We start from the raw sequence: 23742 nt of genomic DNA, 5'->3' as shown, positions 1-23742 counted from the left end.
AATTTATTAAATAAGTTATTTACAAAGATTGTATGTACAACAAGAAAACAGTCTATCATTGGAATTTTAGTCAAAAACAGTTTGGCTTTGAATCATAGACAAACACACATATTAAACACATGTGTTTAATAAGATATGGAGTGTAGAGGGGTCCATACTTTTCCTGATAGAGACTGTACTCTATCAACTTCAACATAAGATTAACGAATTCAGTTTGAATTCAATAAAGCAAATTAATAATATGTCAATCTGTGTGCAATCAATAGTGAAGTTTTGTGAAACCGTTTGCTAATTTTTCAAAAATATGTTCTTCCTTTCGATCTGAATCTGTGATGTCATTCTTGGCATCATTTAATTCTTTTTTTCCTGAAAAAAAAAAACAGATTTAATTTCGAACTGAGCATACTTCAAGATGGGTATATGATGTGCCCTTGAATGATAGCAGCAACTAAGCTATAAGAGTTTTGCTTGTATCTTATTTTGTTTTACTCTCGTGCCTTTTTGCCTACTTCCTCGCACTCATTTCAAGTGTCTCCTTATGCACACTGGTGTGGGAACGCTACTTTAGAAACAGAATAATTTTCCCAACTAATGTGTAAATTATCTTTCCCGAATTCGTGTGGTTTACAGTAAGGTCAACAGATTTTTCACAAAATACCCTTTGTTTCCTATAATCTTACCTGGAAAAATATGCATCTTCAACTTCTGGAAGGGTATTTCAATGAAAATGGTTAGTGCTACGGAAATGACTATAACCGCCAATGTCTCAGTCACTTGAAGCTGAAGTGAAAAAAGATTTAAAAAAAAGCATACATCGTTTGAACTTCATTCACCATTTCAGATATAGAAAATTCATCTGCGTGTTTAGTTTTCCCAACGTTGTAAAAAAATAGAGGAAACTGAACAAGATATACAGCATATGCGATCTTAGTGAAATATTTGAATTTATCCCAGCTTAAAACAGCACCAAGGAATCCTGAAATATAAAAACTTGATTCAAAAAATTTTAGTTTCATATTTTTCTAATTGAAGCCAACTCAAAAACCTTACTTAAAATATTTTTAATTAAAAATACTAAAAGAAATTTAGGTTATTATCATCTACTACCTCCAAATCCCTTTTCAGTAGCATAGATTGTCCACGCCAAAGCACTACCGAAAGTGATTGGTGATATAGCACCAAATAGCGCAGCATCCAATCTGTTGTAGACATAGCCAGGATGAGACATATGCATCGGACCTAGCCAGGTCCCGAATCCCAAGAGCATAAAGAAGGTCCAATAAATCCCTAGTTGTTTCTGTAATGAGACTATATAATGATTCAAAAAAATAAAGTTATTGGAGTTTTCACCTTTGATAGGTTAATAGAAGATTTATCTCTCATCATATATGCTAAATATACACCCATGAAATATATTGTCGCCCGGTGCGTTGGTAAAATATACGATAAATTTGCTGTATCGAACATCCTACTTATTCTGAAATATATTCATGATAAATATATGAAAGATTTCCCTAGGCTTTAAGCCCTAGACTTCTCAGTATTCTAAATGGAATACTTACGTTATTCCAAAATGAACAACATGACTCAAGTTGTAATACCAAGTAACAAAAAATCTGAGAAATGTGGAAGCAACAATTATCATCCCGACAAAAAGTACGCCAATTCTTCTTGTAGACCACAGGAAGAAAATGATGAGCGGTGTAGACAAAAAGAGTTGCATGTCTATTCCAACTTGATGGGTGTGTGTGAGACACTGCAAAAATAAGGGATGAATAAATTTCTTGATATAATGTAATACTTAATCTCTGATTTTAATCTGAATGTTTACCATATCTTGGAAAGGAAAGTAGTTGTGAATATAAAGCATATTACGCCACATGTACTTCTTGCACAAATGAGAATGATGATCCACTACCAAAGGCCACAATGGACCTGCCCCAAGATGAGGTAAGATGTAGGTACAAAACAATATCACAGCGATAATGTTAGGTGAAATCCTGAAAAATCGAAATAATTTTTGTGTTGTGTGTTTTTTACACATATGTATTCAAAAAGACGAAAATTCATCATTTAGTGTTCCGTAAATAAATGGTACACATTTAACACATTGTACCTACTCTTAAATAAGAGTTTTTCTCTGACGCTTGAGTTTCAAAGCAACAGAAGAATCAATGAAAGACGTCCATTGAACTCAATTTCTTTATTGAGTTCAATGTTTGTGCCCGACTCTGTATTATAGTCCAGGTTTGGATCACCCACAGAAACAATAATAAGTAAATGACTATTTAGACTAGAATAAATGTTGGACTAAAGAGGAAGTTAATCTTTGGTTGGGCTTCGATGTATGTGCTGGCTTTCAACAAAAGTTCATCATCTTGTGTGCTTTATTTGATCATCGTTGGGGAGTTATACACGGTACTGAAGAGCGAAACCGATATTTCGCTATTATCTTTCGATAGGGGCATCATTGTTCTGTTGTTTGTTCTTAGCCTAGATCTGTTTTTTTCCAATTTTTTGGTATAGGAAGGGTTATTATTGTCCGCATTTTTCTTGTGCGTTCATGCTCGTTTGAACCAAATAATTTGAGGCGTGCTTAACGTTAAATCATACATATTTTCGTGATTCCTCCGGTAAATGCGGAAATCAGATAAATGAGTAACGTCCAGTTCCATAATCAAATTTAAAGTCCTTTAGGCTTAAAGCTTCCTTTAGTGTCATTTTTAGTAGGGTTAAAAGAAAGCTTTAAAGTTAAAGGGCCTTTAAGTTTGATTATGAAACTGGCCAAATCTCATTAACTTTAATACTGGCTTGAATTCGTTGTTGCAAACGTGCATAAACAACATTTTTTTGTCAGTACTCGTTTCAATTGTAAAACAGTCCTATACCATATACACTTACTTAGTTAACCAGATGCGAGACTCAGTTACTCACCTGAATATTCTCGAAATTATTTTGTCACCAATATTGAAGGTTTTTTTCCTATCAAGATCCTTGAATAGTGTACGTGCGGTAAGAAAACCACTCATCAGCATAAAACCATCCGTATAGAGTATAGCAGTTCTTCCAATCACAGACCATCGCATACCCAAATTCTCGAAAAAATAGTCAGACAAATTACAGATAACGTGGATATTCTACTTACTTCTGACATCGCTGATCTGTTGATATAGGGGTTATAAAAGAGTGCCATGGTTTTGTGCGATATAATCAATGCTAAAGCCCCAAGCGCTCTCATCCCATGTAAAGTTTTAACTTCATCTTTTGATTCCTTCACTGTAGTCAATTCTTCCCAATTGTCAAATAGATTGAAACAATCCACCAGCTTTAAAAACTTATCTGAAATTCGGTTTTAATAAACTTTTAGTTTAAAAAATTTACATATTTCTAGAGGGTATTTCAAAAAAAGACGTATTTGCTAGTACAGGTTTGTTCAGTACAGAAATTCCGTGTAAAATCTGTTTTGAAGATACAGGGAATAATAAAATATTCAATCTTCTCGTAACTATTCGAGATAAACCGATAAAATTTGGTAAGAAAATCTTTCAGAATGCTCCTTCTATCTCGATTGCAGAAAATTAATATTGAAATGAAAAAATATGGCGATAAGTGAAGTGAATCTAGGTTTCAGCTACTCACTTTTCTCTTGTATGTTCAGATTGTAGACACCTCTTAATGTTGCTAGAACAGTGAGGAACAAAACAACACCAAACAGATATCTGAAAAATAATGAATCAGCCGTGGTATGGCTACCTATAATTTCTGAAAAATTTATGAATCACCTAGTTATAATATCCCCGTAACTCATTTCAGGCAGAGGTGCTTTCATTGGTGATATTTGACACATTTCTGGCTTTATTCTGGAGGTTATTCGGAATTTCTCTCTCAAGGCTATTTCCAGATCTTTAGAAGAACATTTTTGTGGAATACAAAAGCCCCATCGTATCATGGAAAATCCAGGCACTCTGTGTTTGACCTGTGAATATATATTTAAAAGCCTCATTTGTCGCACGCGCCTTAATTTGAAAAAATGTAGAAAAAAGCTTTGTTGTGTTATATTAAACGTTTTGGTCTCTTGGGGTTTGTCGTATCTGCTACCCATTTCGAGAAATTTTTTTTAACGATTCTATCGAAATTCTCAAAAAAAAATCCAAATTTTCGTAAAAATTCAGTTAGTACAGTTGTACCTTCAATTTAGGAACACTCTGTATATATAGATAGGATAGTATGTTATGAAGAACTACGGCAATGTGGAAAAGATTCCTCAAGTTGTTTATCACTATCAAAAATGCGCTATACTATACGTAATTTTGGTTCAAATTATTGAAATCGAATACCTAAAAGTCGATTTTAAGAAGGTACAAATGAATAATTTCATGAAAATATCATATAAACAGTGCTTACGTCATCGAACGTTTCCCTTATTGCAAAATGCGAATGAACCAAATTTTTATAGTTTTTATATCGGGGTCTCCACTTCGATTCCAAATCTATTTCTGCCAAACAATATTTTGCTTGTTCAACACTCAGACATTCGTCGAAATCTCCGAATTGGTTCACATTTCCACGTAATATACCCGATGGTAATTTTCCTGTGGCATCGAACACTATAACAAACAAAAAAAGATTAATTAAATTTTTACCAAAGAAGACCAGAGTGTGAAAAATTCTGAAGTTCCAACATACTTTTCAAATAATCAATATTGTTCTTTTTGATTCCTTCGATTAATTCTGCCACTCCTAAGGCACATTCATCAGAAATCTTGGAAACATTGTCCATGGAAAACAGAGAGAAGTCTTTCCATAAGTCGAAAATGCCATTTTCCTCATTTTCTGAGACGATTTCGACCTGCTCTAAACTGTTCGGAAAATCTAAAACAAACAGTAAATAATATCATTGTATAAAGACCACTTGGTGGTCTTTATACAATGATAATATTGTCTGATTTTGTACAAAAATGACGACGTAGAGTCGTAGAAGTAACCAATTATGGACTTCCAAATGCGAAAAAAAGGCATACGAATCTTAGAAATATTCACAGTGGAAGTGAGTCTTGAAGATTCCGATAAAGGAAGGCGTAGAGTATAAAATTTCAGATTTTGAATTTTAGGTATTTTCGAACCCCAATGCCAAATAAGAAAATTATGACAAATGAACCAGAGTGAGTGAAAAGTATAAAAAACATTCATATCTTCGGTATTTGTATTTTGCAAACAGAAAAATGATCGAACAATTTATAATTGAGAAGCTGGTCATGCACCCTCTACGAGGGATGGAGTGTAGTTGGTTTTTTTAAATGGCAACCCTAAATTTTTTGTGCCAGAAATGGATAGACATTTTCTTGTTGAGGTTGATTTGGTAGATGGGGTTTTTATCAACCATTTCATCATATAAGTTGTGGGCAGGGGCGGATCCAGGATTCGATTTTGGGGGAGCACAACCCCCCCCCCCCTATTCCAATCTCTCCTAACCTAAAGTTTTCTATTCTTATCTGAAAAAATACTTTTTTATGGTAATGCACGAACATCTTTAGGCTTCTTCTGTTCTCAAGATAAAGTGAAAAAAAACGGTTATCAGTAGTCCATAAGAGAAGTAATAACACGAAAATATAAAACAAAATATGTAGTCGCATTCAGATTCGAGTTTTGGTGGACTATTTGAATCCACTGAGGTATATAAATTTTCGGAAATAGGTTTGAAAATCATATGAAAATTCAGTGCAAGCGAGGAAAGAATTTTTGGGTCTTGGGGGGGGGGCACGTGCCCCCTGTGCCCCCCCCCCACCCTGGATCCGCTACTGGTTGTGGGTAGATGGAGTTTTTATCTACCATTTTATTATTATAGGGATGAAATGGCACAACTCATTGAATTCGAAATTTTACTTTTTTATGTATTTTGTACTCCATGACATATCTTTCTCGTAAGGTATTAATTGATGAACTATCTGAAATAAAAATTTGATTGAACTAACTACCCTACGAAAAAGGAAATTTTCAATAACCCTTCAAAAAAAATTAATCACTCGTAAAAATTCGCAACCCTAAAATATTCTTACCTGTTCGCCATCGAATGTCAATTTCACATGTTTCATTACTTGCATTCCAGCTAAAAGCACTACACCACGAAATACAAATAAATAAAACCAGAACTCTCCCAAGCATCTCGAATTGGCGAACTGAAATCTCGGCCCTTGCGACTTGCATTATAAGAATACTTTATTTCACAATACTGGCAGAAAATTATTAATCTACATTGACTCCATAAACAGTGTTAATTTATTTATTGGGAACAATGGGAACTAAATGAATAAAAGGGTTACTGGGTTTGGGATATAAGGTCTAGGTGTACGATTGTTCTATATCGAAGTTCTAGTAAGCGTTTATTCCTTCTCGATGTGTTCTCAATTTCAATTTCTCTTCGCCTTGAGAATGCATTGAGAATAATAATTATTTATGATATTTCTATCAAGCTTCAACTTCAACGGGTATTCGAGTCCTGCTTGCATTAAGTCAAAATAAAATTTTCAAGGGAAAAGTGGATCGGCAGCAAACATTAAGTATGGAAATGGTTATTTTTCTATAGGTACTCCATCTCTTCAATAGATTATTAGCACTTTTTTCATTTCAGAACATCTAAGGAAGACGATTTTCATCTTCAACATTAAGTATTTCAACGCTGCGCGTTATTTGCGTCCATGCGGCCTATGTATAATTATTGAAACATATGTTATAGGCTTATAGGATGTAACTATACATATTATAACTTCTAGGATGCCTCAACTCAATGATCAAGAAAAAGAAATACTTACTGGAGTTATTCTGAAACTTTTATCTTATGATATAACAAAAATACACGCTTCTGGCGTATGAATTTTTAAAAATATCGAAAGACGTACTTTTATGATTTTTTAACCATCAAAAAAGAATCTTCGACTTCGATTTCATATTCCTATCTAAAAACTATGGAATTATATTCTTGACAGCAAAAAATTCATATCTGAGGTATTTTTTACTATTTTGTTCAGAAATGCTCGAGCAGAGATCTATTTTTATTTTAAAATATGCAACTTTTCATAGTAGCAGTTTTGTCACTCTGCACAAGGAGTGGAGGGTACTTTAAACTTTAAGTTTAGTTGAAATGGATAAACCTTCTTTTTTGTTTTTTTTTAGAAATGAATTCTGAGATCACTTACTTAGGTATACTTAGGTATTTTCGTAATTATACTAATTGAGCTGAGATCTTCTCACGATAACTTCAGATTTACCTACTCTTAGCAATTATGCCAGAATTTGATAATATAGATTAAAAAAATAGTTGAAATTTTATATCTATTCCATTCATGCGGTGACCCAATATTCTTTCCCGATATACTGACATTGAATAATTGATAAGTAAAAATTTATTGCATAAATTGAAATCGCATTCAATCTGGTTAATCATTCACTGCTGATGTATACAAATGATCACTTTCAAATTTAGTCCACAGTTTGAGTCCAATCAGCATGACATTGCCACATACAATTATAACACGTGTATATTCATACATTCAATAAAAGGGTAACCTCATTACTACAATTCTTTTTAAAATAATCTGACATGGGCGTGCATGGGGGGCCGCAGGGCAGGGGGCAGCTGCCTTCCATCCAGTTAGATGCTTGGTCTCTTTGAAAATTAGTCTTAAAACACGAAAATCATATTACGGTGTTTAGGAAGAATTTTTTATCCCCCTAGCCTAGCACAATGGCTTGTTGTTTTGGCACACCTTAGTCCAACGGCTGGCTACGCCCTTGCAACTTGGAATATGTAAACTAACAAAAAGCTATGTATTATATATAAGAAAGCTTTGATCTGAGATGACGCAATGCGACCTGCTTCTCCGAGTATAGGCGGATTTAGAAATAATCAAATAATATACTGCCTATAGGCTAAACCAAATAGCCTTCGATGCTAAATTTCCTTTGTAACTTACATCTCTCTCGAAAACTTCTAGCCCAAGTTCCAATCCGCTAAATAACAATGAATCTCCTAATTTTCGACCCGTAACCTTTATAGCCGCAAGTTGTAGCCTTACCGATTCCCTTATTAGTGCTATCGTATCGTGTTCGTGTATAGTAAGCATCCTAATCGTAATCTTTGTAGCTACCGGCTACCACGGGGCAGAATTCGTAGTCATATCAGGACCACAGCTAGAACCTGTATCTCCCTTAGATGTATTGATGTATATGAGAGAAGGCAGAGACAGGTTGTCTCTTTGAGAAAGCCTGTTTACCTTTTGGACAGTCCCAGATCGGCCCAGAATAGAAAATAGCAGAGTAGGAGCAAAGGGGAACCTCTTTGGTTCCTCTTTGGTTCCTCTTTGGTAGGAGTAGAAGGCTAAATTTTTCGTAGCCAAAACATTAGTTTAGTACCCGTAGCCGAAGCATCGTTCGTAGCCACTAGGCTACGTAGTTACGTACTACGTAGCCGAGTCACTGTGTAGAATAACCTATAAATTTGTTTTGACATTTGTAATTTTGTTGTTTTTGAGTTTGAAAATATATTTGAATTGTTCGAGTCAAGATGGATTTGGATTTAGAGATATCTGATGAAGATTATGTAATTGGTAGAGCCAGAGAGGCTTTGAAAACAAGTATATATGAAGCCAAAGCATGGATGATTACAGCTAAAACGTTGTATCCAACAAATTTCACAGTACAGGTAGTTAAGAGAAACAACTCTTAGGGATTTTTATAATAATAATAACTCATTTCAGTTTGAAGCATATCTCATTGAAAAGAGTGTTGGTAATGTGAAGGAGGCAGCTAAATGCTTTAGTGAAATGTAAGTCGATTACTTAATTTTAATAGTTTTTAGATTGTTCATCTAATCTAGAGCATATAAAAAATATTTTTTTTGGTTATATAGTTGCTATTCACTTAATTGCATTTGCTTGTCTGCATGAATTCACTGAGTACTTACTTCTGAAATTGTATCTTTTCTCTTATGCATACATATATCGGTACACACAAAATCTAACATTGAGGATCAATAACTAATCTAACTATACATTTCTGTCCTCAGAATTGGGAAATTTCAAGAGAAAGAAGAATTATGGAAAGAAATAGAAGCGTTAACTACTGCACTAAGGGCAGAAAGTGAAGATACTAATAGTGAGACTCTATTTTTATGTGAAATGTTCAAGCATATGTCCTCAGGTGAGGTGTTATGACTTTAATTTAGATATTATATCCTAGGAACAATTTTCAGATTCTTAATTATGCAAATCATAATTAAACCAAATTTTTTCTTGAAAACCAAGAATAAAATGTACTGACCAAATTCAAATTTTCTTCTAGATGTACAACATCATTTATTATTATTGACTGCAAATCACTGTGAAGATACCATGGAACATTGTAAACTAATTCTTTTATTGCTTCAAAAATTTCCCATTGCAATCTCTAGTTATGGGGTAAGTTTCTATAAGAGTAGGTGCTTCGTCACTACTGATCCTTTAGTGTTAAACCAATGGTCTAACACTAAAAGAAGTGGTGAAGGATTTTTAATTTTATACTCAATTTCATCACATAAAAATATTTATTGGTAGACAGAGGTTTGTAATATATTACACATTTATTGGAAAACATGTCATAAAATATGATAGTTAACAAAAAAGTGTCTTTTTTTCAGTCAAAACTGGTGGACACACTCATTAGTGCTGAAAAACATTGTCATAATGGTAGCTATCCATCTAACCCCTACAGAAAATTACTAATTTGTGATGTGTTACCATTACTTGCTAATGAACAGAATGTGAAATTGGACCTTTCATCAAAAGTGCTTTATAAAATTTTGTACAAAGCTATAGAATTTTATCTTCATTCCTTGGGTTTTATGCAAAATATAGAGCAGGTGAGGCTTACTTCATCATAATAATAATTTTGGCTGGAAAATGATTGAAATTAAACTTATAACAGATGTTGATTTCAATCACTAGAAGGAGAATCTTTGACAGTGATATTTTAGTTGTTCATTAAGGAAAAGGTATTTGTCCAAGAATGTTTTGAAATTTTTTTTTATTTTATGGGTTTTCATTATCTATAATAATTGTTACAGGAAGATATAAAAATCGAGGGTGCATGGCAAAAATTATTCTCCATCGTTGAATTTATCGGGAGGCAATTAGAATGGGACCCTTTGATAGCATTTGGTACTAACTGGTAGGTTTAAATTTTTCTTCCTATTCAATACATGGAAAATAAATAAGGTTACTTCATGTTAGGTCTTAGGGACATGAGATGAATTTTTATTGTAGGTCCAAAGAAGGTTATTGGCAGAAAGTACTCACTTTTTGTCAACAGAAACCCTCGAATATAGATGAGAAACAAATGGTATATTGTTTGTTTATATTCTTCTCATATTGTTTGGATGAATATATCATCAGTACAACTCCTGAATCCAGTCCTGGGCAAATTCCCACATCTTATGTTTTAGTAGAGGGATTTTTAGGTGATTAATTGATTTGATTTCACATAAATTATTTGGATACTCTAGTCAACAATACTTGATACATTAAAATTTTACATCTGCTTTAGATGAAACACCATTTATGATTTCAGATCCTACATTACCAGTTCCATCAATTGAAACTAAGTTCAAACGTAGAAAGAATGACACCGAATTGTTTCCTCATATTTCTGTTGAAAAACCTGAGATGAAACATATTGTCAATAATTTTTTCATGTTAGTTAATTGTTGGGAATTCTTATCGAATTCAGAAGCTTTGAACAGAGGTAACTGATTAAATCATTATTTGTCCTGCTGAAATGTTATTGGTTTTTCATAACTGTTATTCGCTTTCAGAATTCATGAAAATATGTAACCTTCTCAAGATTGAACCGTATTTAAATGGATTCATTGCCGATTACATGGTTTATAAAGGGCGATTTGATGAACTTTTATCATTCTTTCAAAAGTCCAATTTTGAAATAATCTCTAAAAGTATTAGGATTGCTCACATCTTCTATGTCAAGAAAAATTATTCTGTATGTATACATTTTGACCTCAAAGATATAAAATTTTTAATGTTTTCAAATTTTAGGCGTGCTTTGAACAAATTCTTCTGATACTACCTTTATTATCCACTAAAAATACCGGAAATATCAGTACAACATTAATTGTCGGTGGGTCACACAGACATCTACATTTTCTACCATTAACGCATCTTGCAGTCCTTCAATATGGTGTCAAGTTATTGCTCAGGTGTATAACTGTAAGTTATTTGAGTTCTTGATTTTTCTGTTATTATTTTTCATCTTTGACGATGTTTTGCTTATTGGGATTCCGCTCTTTTACAGGAAAATCTACTAGACAATAACTATCATGAATTTGCTATCGGACATGCGTTAGTTCTTACTCAGCTTGATTGGCCGCAGGAGGATGAATTTATACCCCCACTTATGGAGAAAATAAAACTTCAAGGTTCCTTTCATTATCCTTTATTCCAGGTATTAAGTCTCTTGCCTTTTACACTGATTTTAAGTTTAATAATTTATAAATTTTTTCAGAATTACATCATAAATGTTGATATTTTAGAAGAGTTGACTTATTTATGGACAACTCAGGGTGGTCAAATTACATTGGAAATTATTCCCCACTTAGGGTAAGTTACAATGTATGGATCTAAGATAGGATGATAGATTCATTGTATTGCTTGTGTATGGTCCACTTTCGTTTGATTGTCATGAATTTCTTTACCTTTGATTTGTAATATATATTTTTGATGGGGAGGGGGGTGAAATTCAGCTCATACTTGAGTTACAACTCATAAAATTGAGTTTATCCTAAATATATTTCCTTTTATTTCAGTCAAAGAAGAATAGGAACTCGTGGTGCTGATAAAGGTGCGAAAGAAGAAATCAAACAAGCCATTCGTCGACAAGTCGCGAGAAGTAATGAGAAGCTGGATGATATGCTCTTCAAATTTTTAACTCATGAAAGAAGCCAAATTTTGCAAGCACTAGTGTAGTGTGTGCACTGGTCGTGTGCAATGTCCAAGACTGAATTTTACTATTAAGATAATGAATTTCATATATTTCTATGATTTGAAAAAATTAACCTAATTTTTTAACCTATAATTGTTTTAACTTTGTAATAATGTAAATAAAAGAATTCTTTTGGTTAATGAAAACTAAATTAATTTATTGAACTTATTCAATAACGCTAATGTATAATTTTTAACATGTTTATCGGGGGTTAGTTGTTTTCAACAAGTATGGCACTCAGGTTTGAAGCGTTTGGTGTACCTCTGGTATTTTTGGCTCTAAGAATAGCTTCAGTGTTTTTTGTTAGAACATTTTATGAGGCAGACGAATATTGGCAATCCCTGGAAGTTGCTCACAAGTTTGTATTTGGTTATGGTTACTTAACATGGGAATGGGAAAAAGGCATACGAAGCTATGTTTACCCTGTATTTTTCACAATTTTATACAAATTACTGGCCATATTACAATTGGACACAGCAACTCTAATTGTAAGTAATGTCTGTAAAAAGTCTGGCAGGTACATCTTTTGAATAAATTTTATTTGAAGATTCTCCTACCAAGGATATTGCAAGCAATACTTACTGCCTACTCTGATATATGTTTTTATGAGTGGACCGGCAGAAGAAAGTGGGCAGTTTTTTGTATAGCCACTTCATGGTTTTCATTCTATATGGGTTCTAGAACATTAATAAATTCCTTCGAAACTGCCATTTCTACAATTGCCTTGTCGTTGTTCCCTTGGCCGGGAACTGGGAAAGGTTAGTTTATACATTTCACCAACATGGAAAAATTCACCTATTATGGTAGTATGACAGCTTTTTACTGTGCATTCGTTTTTTATTATTCCCTTGACTAGTGATAGATTAGTGTTATGTAAATTGTAAAATGCGTTTTGAAATTTGCACATCAGTTTTTCAATTTTTTATCATAACAGAGTTTTTTATTTCATTGTTGCATGACTGCTTTTTTGTGCGTACATTGTATAAAAGTGTGCGAGTGATAATGTAGAATTGTATTGTGAGTGACTTAGTGAAAGAATATATATGGTTGATTAGTGATTTAATGGTCACCATTTGATTAAAATGGAGTTTGCTGGTTGTGCCATTGGTGCAGGAGCACAAATGAAACTACTCAACACATTCTGTGCACATGTAGCAATCTACTGAGTTAAAAACAAAATACACTTAGGAAACCTAACACCCACTATTCCTATGGTCAGAGGAAACGCTTCCTGTATCTCCAACTTTTTGTTAAGGAACAATGTGCCTATACATATATGGGCTAAAGGCTTTCGATCATCCTGGAGTTTGCACTGCATAAGAAGAAATAACAAAAGAGGCAGACTGCAGCAACATTATTGATTGAAATGTTTGGAAACATTCCACAGAAGTAGAAAAGTAGAAAGAATCTGAATGTGGCTTGTGAAAAATTAGCCTCAGTAAAAAGGGTAGAAATCAAAATATCTCATTGAAAATTACGAGCACATTCTTGTACAATAGAGATGCTCACATGGAATTTATTGAAACGATTTCATTTTAACTCCATATTTTCTTGAAATATAATGTGATCATAAGCATTGGCTTGAGAGAACTACTTTCTTATTGCAGATGAAAAGCTGCACTTTCTCTGGTTAGTAGGATTTATTTGTATTGTGAGACCAACTGCTGCTGTTATGTGGTTTCCATTGTGTATTTATCATTTCCACATCACAAAACACAGTTGGTCATTCTTGATCCTCACAAAGTATATTCCGATTGGGTAAGTAATATTATTTGTATAATTACCTTATGTTGAATGAAATTGTTACTATCGAATTCAATAAACGAATATAACAAAAAAAATTGAAATAAAAAATCTAATAAGTACTTAATAGAAAATAAATAGAAGTTTGACTCTTATTCAATATAGGATAATAGACATTGCTGTTCACACTAATTATTCACTGATTGTATATTAGTAGCTTGCGTTAAACTGGTCTCACTTGAAACCAGTCCTAGATTATTGAAAATGAAAATATTTTCTTCGAAATCAGCAGCCTCATCGAAATAGTGATACAATTTTTTTTTTTCCGGCTAAACCTTCTACACGAGACGGTTTGAAGACCAAAGCGTGGATAGGAACTGGTGTTTTCGGGCGCGAAAGAATTAATATATACTTAGGTACTTGGGTATACCATAGCACAGTTCAACCATCGTAAAAAGAACTTAGATCATAAAATGGGTGTCAAAATACCTTCAAGTCATATCAGGTGCGCTAGACACGGGAGTACCAGGTACTCGAAAAGAACGCTATCGACCAAACTTTAATTTTTCCCCGAAAACATCGTCGCTACGTTGAACTGGGGAGAACCTGTAGGCTCGAAACATCTGCAAGTTATAACCGATTGTTTTAAAATTTTCTGCAATTACCCTGTATTGTTGTAGCTATCAAGCGATACGGTTTCGAAATGCTTATCACATTACTTGAATACACCTAACGCATAATTTGCATTCGCCTAACAAATCGCTGTAGTGATCAATATTGTCATATGTGGAGCTATGCTAGGCACTATTCTAGTCTAAAGTAAGCCTCTATAGGTTAACTCCAATGTAGAGTTCAACTTGCTGAATCCTGTCGCAACCTCAGCTCGAAAATGTAGAAGTAATAGTGAAAAAACTTATTATACAACCTACATATTCAAATAACCAATAAAACATTTTGAATTTCTTTTCGTGAAGTAATATAGTATAGTTGTTACTTCAGATTGATTTTTCCAGTACATTATTGTTAATGGCATCAACTGTTCTGGATTCATTAGCACAAAAGTCGTTCGTAATAACTTTTTATGAATTCTTCAAATACAATATAATAAAGAATGTTGCAACTTCTTATGGCACCCTTCCTTGGTACTGGTATATGTCGTTCGGTTTGCCAGCAATTCTAGGAGTCCATCTAATGCCTTTTCTAATATCTTCGTTAGTCGTACTGAAGAACAGGAAAATCCATCAGAATGAATTGGTCCTTTTAGGAACAATCGTATTCACTGTTGGTGTTTTTAGGTAAATTAAACAATATTTTATTGAATTTTGATTTATATTCAGGGTCATATTTTATTTTAGTTACTTACCTCATAAGGAATTTCGATTTTTGATGCCATTGCTACCTCTAGTGTTGTACATTACATCCAGGTATCTGGCAGTTTGGAGCAGAAAAGTAAAAACGTGAGTATTTATACAGCGAGTAACGAGTAATGTTCCGAATCTGTACTAAAATGCGGTCTTTGAAATACAAGCACCTCATTGAAATCAAAATTTTGTATGACAAATATAAAAAGTCCCTGATTTATTTTTTATAACTCGAAAATAAAAAATGGCGATTTACTTCTGGTTAATCTTGCATTTGGCATCTTTATCACAAGTGCACCATTAAATGAATACAGCAACAGAAATGAAAATTGAATTACTTTTCCCAATTTTTTGCCAGATTTGTATCATTAAGAATTCTCCTTTTTTTAGATTAAATTTGGTTGCCGTTGCTTTTATATTATTCATTGGCAATGCAGTACCAGCTTATTATCTAGGAATGGTCCATCAAAGGGGTTCACTGGACATAATGCCACATTTGAGAGAAATTGCTCAAAAAGACCCTTCAAATACCAGTTTCTTATTCCTTATGCCTTGTCATTCAACACCTATGTATAGGTATGATGTTTTTTAGTTTTCTTTCAAAGAAAAGGATTTCTATATATGTTCAATGTGAATGGATGAATATGTAAATAATTCCGGTGGAAAAATGAGATCAGTGGTTAACCAAAGCCTTCTACGAAAAAAATTGATACAACAGAAAAACCGTATTGCATCCTCTGAATGTCCAGATTTATGGAATATCTGAGGTTTTCAGTAAAGCGTTATGTTATATTGTTCTATTTCAGTCATCTACATATAAATGTTACAACGAGATTCTTGACATGCAATCCAAACTTTAATGGCGCGGAAATTAAAGATGACGAGGTAACAGAGTTTTATAATTCACCTAACAAATGGCTTCGGCAGCACTATCCCCCAAATGGAACACTGCCTTCCCATATTATTACATTTAACAGTTTGGTACCAAGGATATCGGATATTTTAAGCAGGTATATAGGCTTAAAGCACTCGAGCATCGACTGCTTTATCAAAATAAAATCATTCCCACGCTTGATGAAGTTAAATTTTTTAGTTTCAGTACATATTTAATTATGGATTAGTCTCATTGGAAGTAATTTTCAGGTACAAAACCATTGTGGATGTTTTTCATACTGAAGTACCTCTTTCAAGTGAGTTTGGAACTCGTATTCTAGTCCACGAATTACAATTCTGATCGTGAAGAGTAGAGTTGAAGAGAAAACTTCGGAAAGGGCGGTTGATTCTGTAGCTCGATTCTGGTGTGTGAAAGTCTATAGAAAAATAAGCGAAACTTATGTAGTTGGTGAAATAAACAATTATCAATATTTGTCTATTTATTTTCCGTATTTTTAGAACCATTTCATTTCTGAAAAAGGGTAGAGGCAAAATAATGCGTATAGCAATGACTAAACGACTAGAAATCTCTGTATAATGCTCATCAATACGATGTTAATCTGCTGTTTTCTTCTTCAATACAGGAGAACATGAAAAATGTGTAAACTGATACATAGCCTTTTTATACGGTGAGTTCGTAAATTGGTCGAAAATTTTGTTGAAATATTTGCATTAACTTATTATTATGAAATCATAGAAAAAATTTTCATTTGAATGATTTGATAAAAAAAGGCGAATACCCGTGGATGTGGCATCAAAATGATGTGGAACCGGCAATGGTAGTTCACGCGCGGTTTTGATAATGCGTGATTAACAACGAAACATTCTTTTGGATTCATTATTTTTAACGATTCGTATACAGTGGGTGTGTATGTGGACTACTTCACCCACAACTGGACCTAAAAATAACAATTTTATGGCTCCCAGGGATAGCAATATGAAGAATTAAAGATATTCTTAAAAGATATCTCAAAGATAAAGTACGATAAAATTTGATCGCCATTCAATTTGAAATTGGTTTCAGTGTATTTCTCCAAACTCTTAAGATCGATTTAAGTTGTGGCAGTCTGCATGCATATAATTAATATTATTTCAAGGATCTCTATCAATTTCCTGATGGAACAGCTGTTGATATTTACCTCTATCTGTTAACGTTTCCGTAATAAAAATTATTAAAATTTTTTTCGTCGGAAACGAACTTTGAAATTTTATCAACTCCAGAGTACATTAAAAAATTTGAGTTTGAGCTAGACTTCCTACGCTTATGTTAATCTTGGGTGGTTCAGCAACATAATAATAAGTATCCTTCTTTACTAGAAAAAGTTACTGAAACTAATTTGTATAAAAAGAGCATCCTGTACATTATTACCAATTCCAAATTACTGCTGAAATTTGCCTTTTATTTGTGTATATCACGCGCCTAACGTAAATGCATGGTCACGTTGTCACGTTTCGACTTAATATTGAGCATTTATTTGCAGTAAAAATGATACTCCATTCGGTTTTTGGTAAGTACCTATGCCATATTATTTGTTCGATAATAACATGTTATTCTCAGAATGAAACTATATTTTCATTTATTGAGAAGGGAACGTTGGGAACAAATTATTGAAACCAAGCTATTTTTAATATATTTATTCATCATTGAAAGTAATAAAAACTTGAAATATTTCGTATTACGCTAATAATACTCAAAATAAATATTTTTCTGACACATTTTTGGACGATGGGCGGAAAACTCAAATGACTCAAAAATCACATTTGTAATTTTGTAATATTCATTTCAGTAGCTGTGTCTTTATACTATTATATGCAATATGAAAAATGGTTTCATTTGACTGAAATGGCAACAGCATGCAAGACTACGCTTTAGGGCAATAATAATAATGCGGCAGATGAATGAACAAAATCAAAATGCTACCTGATGGTGCCTGCACGCCTAAAAAGATTCGAACTTGAAATTAAGGTTTAATATCATGTGGGGCCACCTCTATAGCTCTCCGTTGTGCTCCTACTCTATTTGGCATTTTGTCAATGAGGTTATCAATAATAGTTAGAGGACTGTTTGACCGAATGTCCTTGAAAGCATTAGCGAGCTCTTATATTGCCTTCGATGGGTCAGCTGAGCGGTGTAATTGCTGTGACATTGCAGACCTGACATATGTTCAATACAATTTCTGTGTGTGTCTCCTATTCCGGATTGCTTAACCAGAAACGGTAGCTTGGAATGGGCTATTGATTAAGTATGCTGCGAAGAAGTGATTTCGTCGTGCAGTTAACCCTATTAGCCGATCTTGTGCCACGTTTGTATATCTTGCTCCTCCATCCTCATGAGTAACATCACTAGTACTAAAGCGATTCCACGCTTTACTAACTACACTTCGCGGTTCGCGAAACCCAGAGAGTGTCAGCAACTTCTTGCTGAGCTTATCCTTCGTTCAACCAACACTTTGATTGTTCCAAGTTTTGGAAGGCTTCTAAACTCGTGACAATTAATCTACAGTCGATACTACACCATGAGTTGCAAAAACTGAATAGCTGAATTTTACACATATAGAGACCAGAAAAAATCATACACCCACGAGAAATGAGTTTCTTGTAATTTGTTTCAATTAAGAAACATTAAGAGTCATGAGGACCATATTTTGTGTGCCTGTAATACGAAACCATGCGCCTCCCCACATATATGGTATATATGTACTGTAATAGAGAAAATTTGATTCAAGTGCAAAAATAAGTTTTCTCTCCAATATCCACTTTAATTTTTGAGCCGTGTATTACCAAACTCGCTTTCAAGGATGGAGGATATACATGATGTTTTTCCCAGTTACAAATAATACCTCGCCTGCTTATGATCTTTTGTGAACACAATGCAATTTCTTCCGTGGGAAAAATCCACAAATTGTTGAATCACCAACAGGGTCCATAGTGCACTATGCATTTACGTCGGCTTCGGGGAAATGTGAAAGTGATTTCCAATCCGTTTTCCCATCCCGAAACGAAGCAGATGGCGATATTTATCACAAATTTCCCACCCGTATAAATTTATCTTCTCACCATTTCAAAACAAGCACATGCAGATAAAATGAGGTTTGTGTTTAGATGTTCGTGGTGCTAATCTGCTATTATTTGTGTTGTGTTGATTCAGTCTTGTTCTGTCACGTCGTCTGCTAAGTGAATTTTTTCGTTGGGAATCGCATCAAATAAGTGAGTCATTTCTTCTACCTTCAATATCTTTCCACTGAACTCCATTCAACTAATTATCGAAAATTGAATTATTCTAATCGTTGGATCGAATAGTATTGTTATTGGCGAGAGTTGTTTCAATCGAGTTTGAATAATTACATGTAGAGCGTAATGAAACGTGCTTTTTATTTACTTCAGATGGCGAAGGTCAGTATATCGTTAAACCAGATAGGTTTTATATTCTAGATTATTTCATTTATCAATTGATTTCATTCAGACATGATTATGGGATATTTATTACATAAAACTCCGAAGAGTTTCAATCCATAAATTTGCTGATTCCTTAAAAATTTATTGGTTTTTTTGTTATTTTTTTAAGTGAATTATTCCAACCAAATAGTCCAGTTATGGTTTCAATGAGAGAATCATATCTTGCATAATTCAGATTACATCGGCGAAGGTACCACTAAAACAGTCCATTGAATATGCACATCATGAAAATACTAAAGAATAACTGAGAAATATATATATATAATATTTTATTCTGAATAAATTTAGGTATCATCAAAACAACCATTCATCTATTCCAGAATGTAATAAAAATTTGTTTAGTTCACACCACTGCTGGACAAAGGATATTTTTGAGGTCAAGCTGAGAGCCAGTCCAAATCCCGTTCGAAAATCGCATCAAATTCTTATCGGTGGTACTTTAGTAGAATAGATTCATTGAAGGAAATAAATATCCTGATATTAAAATAAAAACAACTGATGGTACATGATAGTAATAATAGGATATCTTAATAGTTTTCAAGCCAACAAAATAAGAAAATCGATCTGACAGTGCATAAAATAAATGCACTCAATTACACGTCCAGGCATAGCTACCTACTTCTTTCGAGTTGATCTATTTCCCCTTCATATATTTGATGTGTACCTGAAGGGTGAGCTAAATCATCATGTATAGGCGTTTATTAAAGACATTAAAGTATTATACTTCAATCAGCGGTATGACAATCAACACGGTATAGGTATGACAGATATGTTATGGAAACCAAAACGAACATTAATTCATAAGCCATCGTATCCAAGAATGCAAAGCACATACCTAATTCACACAAAAAAATTAAGTCGCCATGTCTTCTATTCACCCTTGCCATGTGTACAAGTCCAAAGGAATCTGGATTCATCACGCATCATCATAGTCTTTTCCTGGTTCCAGTGCTGTCGAACACCAGACCAAAATCGGCTCTACGTTGGTGTCCAGAAGTAAGGAGATAACACTCGAAATGATAACAACAGTATTATGCATCTGTTACTCATTACTCTGAAAGACCAGCGCACTAGAGTCAATCTCTATCAAACTCGCCGAGTTATGGCTGGCTTATGCAGCCTTCCTAAGAACTATGGCCTTAATTATGAATAAATGCAACCTTAATTGTTGTTTGTCCATCATCTTGCTCGTAACATAAAGAACAGCTTCAACGGATTTTCAAACTGATTTGGGACGATCACCGGTATTTTTTGAACAAAAAATTTTAAGGCCTAATCTGAAGATTATCAAAAAGAAAATTAATAAAAACCAGGATGATCAACTTACAGATAGGACAAAAACTTTTCTTACTATATTTAATCAAAATGCGATTAGAAATATTACTGGGTGTCTTCTCATGGCTTGTCAGTCATCAGTTCAATCTAGAATTGAATATTATAAATAATCTCCCCCCTGCTCCTTTGTGCTGTCTGAATCCATAAATTATTTAAATGGATTAATCTTGGAACTTTCTATGATTTTTTTAGGAAAAAATGAAGATCATTGGGCTATTGTTACTAACCATAGTGGTTACTAATGGAATGGAAGATTTAGCCCTCAAAGAAGTCGCTAAAGGAAATAATGAATTTTCAGCTAGACTCTATAAGGTAGAATTAATTTGTAATTTTCATATAGAATGCTGAATCGAATATATAGCATAGATTTAATCAGTTTTTCCATTTTTTAGGAATTGATCAAAACAAATAATGGTAACTTGATCGTCAGTCCCTTATCTATTGAAACGATTCTGGCTCTGACTTCTCTAGGAGCTAAAGGCGAAACAGCTACTGAATTGCAAAAGGGTTTGAATCTTCCATCAGATCCCCAACAAATAAAAGATCAATATAAACTATTGCAGACTTACATGATAAACGGCCGATTCGTGACATTAAATTCGGCTAACAAGATTTATATAGAAAATGGTTTCGGGATTGCTCCGGAATTTCTCGAAGTGGCAACCAATGATTTTGGTTCAGGAGTCGAAAACGTTAATTTCGGAGAAACCGATAAGACCTCCAGTAAGATAAACAAATGGGTTGAAGACAGAACCAACGGCAAAATCAAGAATTTGATTAGCCCAGATTTGTTGAACGAATTGACTAGAATTGTTCTCGTGAACGCTTTATATTTCAAAGGACAATGGTTGCATCCCTTCAAAGCAGAAGACACGAAACCCTTAGATTTCCATAAATCGAAAGATGAAACCATTCAGGTTGATACCATGCAAACTACTGGTTTCTTGAGACTTGCTGAAGATGAAACGCTAGGTGAGATAAGCTTTTTCTATATATACTAAATCAATAACTGGTCACGCTTGATCTTAATTTTAATCAAAAGGGTGGTTGTAGAAATATTGACACCGCTTTTTAACCGGAATTCGTGGAAATAGTCAACAACCGTCTTGTTGAAGGGGAAGAGTGTAGTACCAACTCTGCAGAGTTGTCTCTGGTACGCAACTAGAAGACGTTATATCAATACTTTACGTAAAATATAGAAAAAGTTTCAATGTGTTAGTTACAAAATTCAAAATTTGTTCTGTTCTCCGTAAAATTTTGTATATTTCTGCAGGAGCAACATTTGTTGAGCTGCCTTACAGGGGAACACCAGCTGTGTTGTCCATCGTCATGCCCAATGAAATTGGCGGATTGGATTCTTTGGAAAGTAACTTACATGCATTATTAAGGTTCCAAAATTTCACAAAAGAAAACATTAAGTTATTTTTACCAAAATTCAAGGTGGAGACTTCATTAAATCTTGTGGAAACACTACAAAACGTGAGTACCTACGGTATCTCCGTTGAATGGGTGAATCAAATAAGCAGACATTATTCGATGGGGTTTTATCACAATATTCACCCTATTATCCCATTTTTTAGCTTGGTGTGAAGAAAATTTTCAATAGAGATGCAGATCTTAGTGGTATATCATTGCAAGAAGGATTAATCGTTTCCAACGTGGTTCAAAAAGTATTTATGGATGTAGATGAGAAGGGAACCGAAGCTGCAGCATCAACTGCTGGTAAATATTCTACTTCATTTCTATCTGTATAGAGAAAAACACTGACATCGATCGATTTTTATTTACTCCTTGCTTAATTTGGAAAGGGCTTCCTTTTTTAATCACAATCAGATCTAAGTTCCAGTTTTTGGATAACTAAGAAAAACAATAGGAATTAAAGTTTTTTTTCTCTATATACATATATATTGCAAACTGAGGTTTAGGAAAAGATGCTGGTGCAAATCTTTAGAGTTACAATAGAAGTATAATAAGAGGCATTATTATGTGGAGTGTAGAGATTTAATTAGATTTTACAAATATTTGCCTCCATTTATAAAATTGAATATGACAGTTTTTGCATGAATTTGAATTTATATATATAGGATGTGATTTCACAAAAACTCTTTTTTCCAGTAATTTCAATGGCGAGGAGCGCAGGATTCGGAAGATTAGTGAGACGTACAATCAAAATTGATCGTCCGTTCCTGTTCTTCTTGAAACTGAATGAAGTGGTTCTTTTTGGAGGAAGAATAAATAACCTATAATTAGTGTAATTATGTGACATGTGACAATATTTGACAATAGAATTCACTTAAGTGAATTCAGTTGACTATTTAAATAAATATATCTGTTTGTATAATGTTATATTCCTGAGAATAATCAGTTAGTAATCTGGTGAAAAAAAAAACAATCAAACATTATTTTGGGCTCTAAGCAGTCAACATGGTATACTATAAAGTTTCATGCAAACCTATATTTCCTTTGGTGAAATATTCAATTCAGACGAATTGAGTGAATTTCATACAGAATATATTTGGAAACTCAACAAAGTGATCACTGAACAATCTTCATGTCTACTTTGAGTAGCAAATTCTGAGTAAAACTATAAAAAAGTTAATTATATCATCTATGAAACCTCCCTCATCGAAATTTTTTTTAAATAATTCGTGATAATGTTTCACCAAGAACAATTGGTGTTGATTATTTGATCCTATTAAAATTGAAATAGTTCTATGGAACTATTATACAAAAAGCCCTGAGGCATAGCATAACTATGGCAGTTCAAGGGGTTGTTGAATGACCTTTTATCAAAGATTGTTTCAATTGAAAAACTATAATTTCGTGTCATTTTTCTAAAAATTTTAAATTGGGAGTTGAAGATGCCCTTTTTCATACTGAACCGATTAAT

The 23742-nt window shown here is 33.5% G+C and overlaps 4 protein-coding genes across 5 annotated transcripts; 3 read left to right on the top strand and 1 right to left on the bottom strand.

Moving 5' to 3' along the window:
• Positions 1-31: 31 nt before the first annotated feature.
• LOC123314841 (nose resistant to fluoxetine protein 6-like) lies at positions 32-21037 on the bottom strand. Its single transcript, XM_044900222.1, has 14 exons — positions 20353-21037; positions 4687-4872; positions 4405-4607; positions 3783-3976; positions 3640-3719; positions 3146-3339; positions 2935-3095; positions 1832-2000; positions 1563-1756; positions 1351-1477; positions 1108-1297; positions 834-976; positions 681-780; positions 32-366 (listed from the first exon to the last, which is right to left on the bottom strand). The coding sequence occupies exons 1-14, from the start codon at positions 20432-20434 to the stop codon at positions 260-262; spliced, it is 2130 nt and encodes a 709-aa protein (XP_044756157.1). The 5' UTR covers positions 20435-21037; the 3' UTR covers positions 32-259.
• On the top strand, positions 8458-12170 carry LOC123314842 (integrator complex subunit 10). Its single transcript, XM_044900223.1, has 13 exons — positions 8458-8698; positions 8754-8821; positions 9062-9195; positions 9337-9452; positions 9671-9892; positions 10097-10200; positions 10296-10489; positions 10600-10773; positions 10844-11025; positions 11082-11252; positions 11338-11487; positions 11548-11642; positions 11849-12170. The coding sequence occupies exons 1-13, from the start codon at positions 8561-8563 to the stop codon at positions 12006-12008; spliced, it is 1908 nt and encodes a 635-aa protein (XP_044756158.1). The 5' UTR covers positions 8458-8560; the 3' UTR covers positions 12009-12170.
• Positions 12242-16492, top strand: LOC123314843 (GPI mannosyltransferase 3). Its single transcript, XM_044900224.1, has 8 exons — positions 12242-12512; positions 12572-12782; positions 13632-13782; positions 14781-15062; positions 15123-15224; positions 15519-15704; positions 15935-16138; positions 16272-16492. Exons 1-8 carry the CDS (start codon positions 12255-12257, stop codon positions 16360-16362), a joined length of 1485 nt encoding a protein of 494 aa, XP_044756159.1. The 5' UTR covers positions 12242-12254; the 3' UTR covers positions 16363-16492.
• Positions 18971-23190, top strand: LOC123314845 (antichymotrypsin-2-like). 2 transcript variants are annotated; one of them, XM_044900227.1, is made up of 6 exons: positions 18971-19268; positions 21045-21164; positions 21245-21824; positions 22126-22331; positions 22433-22574; positions 22968-23190. In XM_044900227.1, the coding sequence occupies exons 2-6, from the start codon at positions 21051-21053 to the stop codon at positions 23096-23098; spliced, it is 1173 nt and encodes a 390-aa protein (XP_044756162.1). In that variant the 5' UTR covers positions 18971-19268; positions 21045-21050; the 3' UTR covers positions 23099-23190. The 2 variants fall into 2 exon arrangements, with proteins under 2 accessions (XP_044756162.1, XP_044756161.1); XM_044900226.1 differs by lacking the exon at positions 18971-19268 and adding an exon at positions 19311-19454.
• Positions 23191-23742: the final 552 nt, after the last annotated feature.

The sequence above is a fragment of the Coccinella septempunctata genome, chromosome 6, assembly GCF_907165205.1.
Source record: "Coccinella septempunctata chromosome 6, icCocSept1.1, whole genome shotgun sequence".
In the NCBI taxonomy this organism is placed as follows: Eukaryota; Metazoa; Arthropoda; class Insecta; order Coleoptera; family Coccinellidae; genus Coccinella; species Coccinella septempunctata.
Note: the sequence above shows the minus strand (reverse complement) of the source record. Positions and strands in the feature narration are given on the sequence as shown.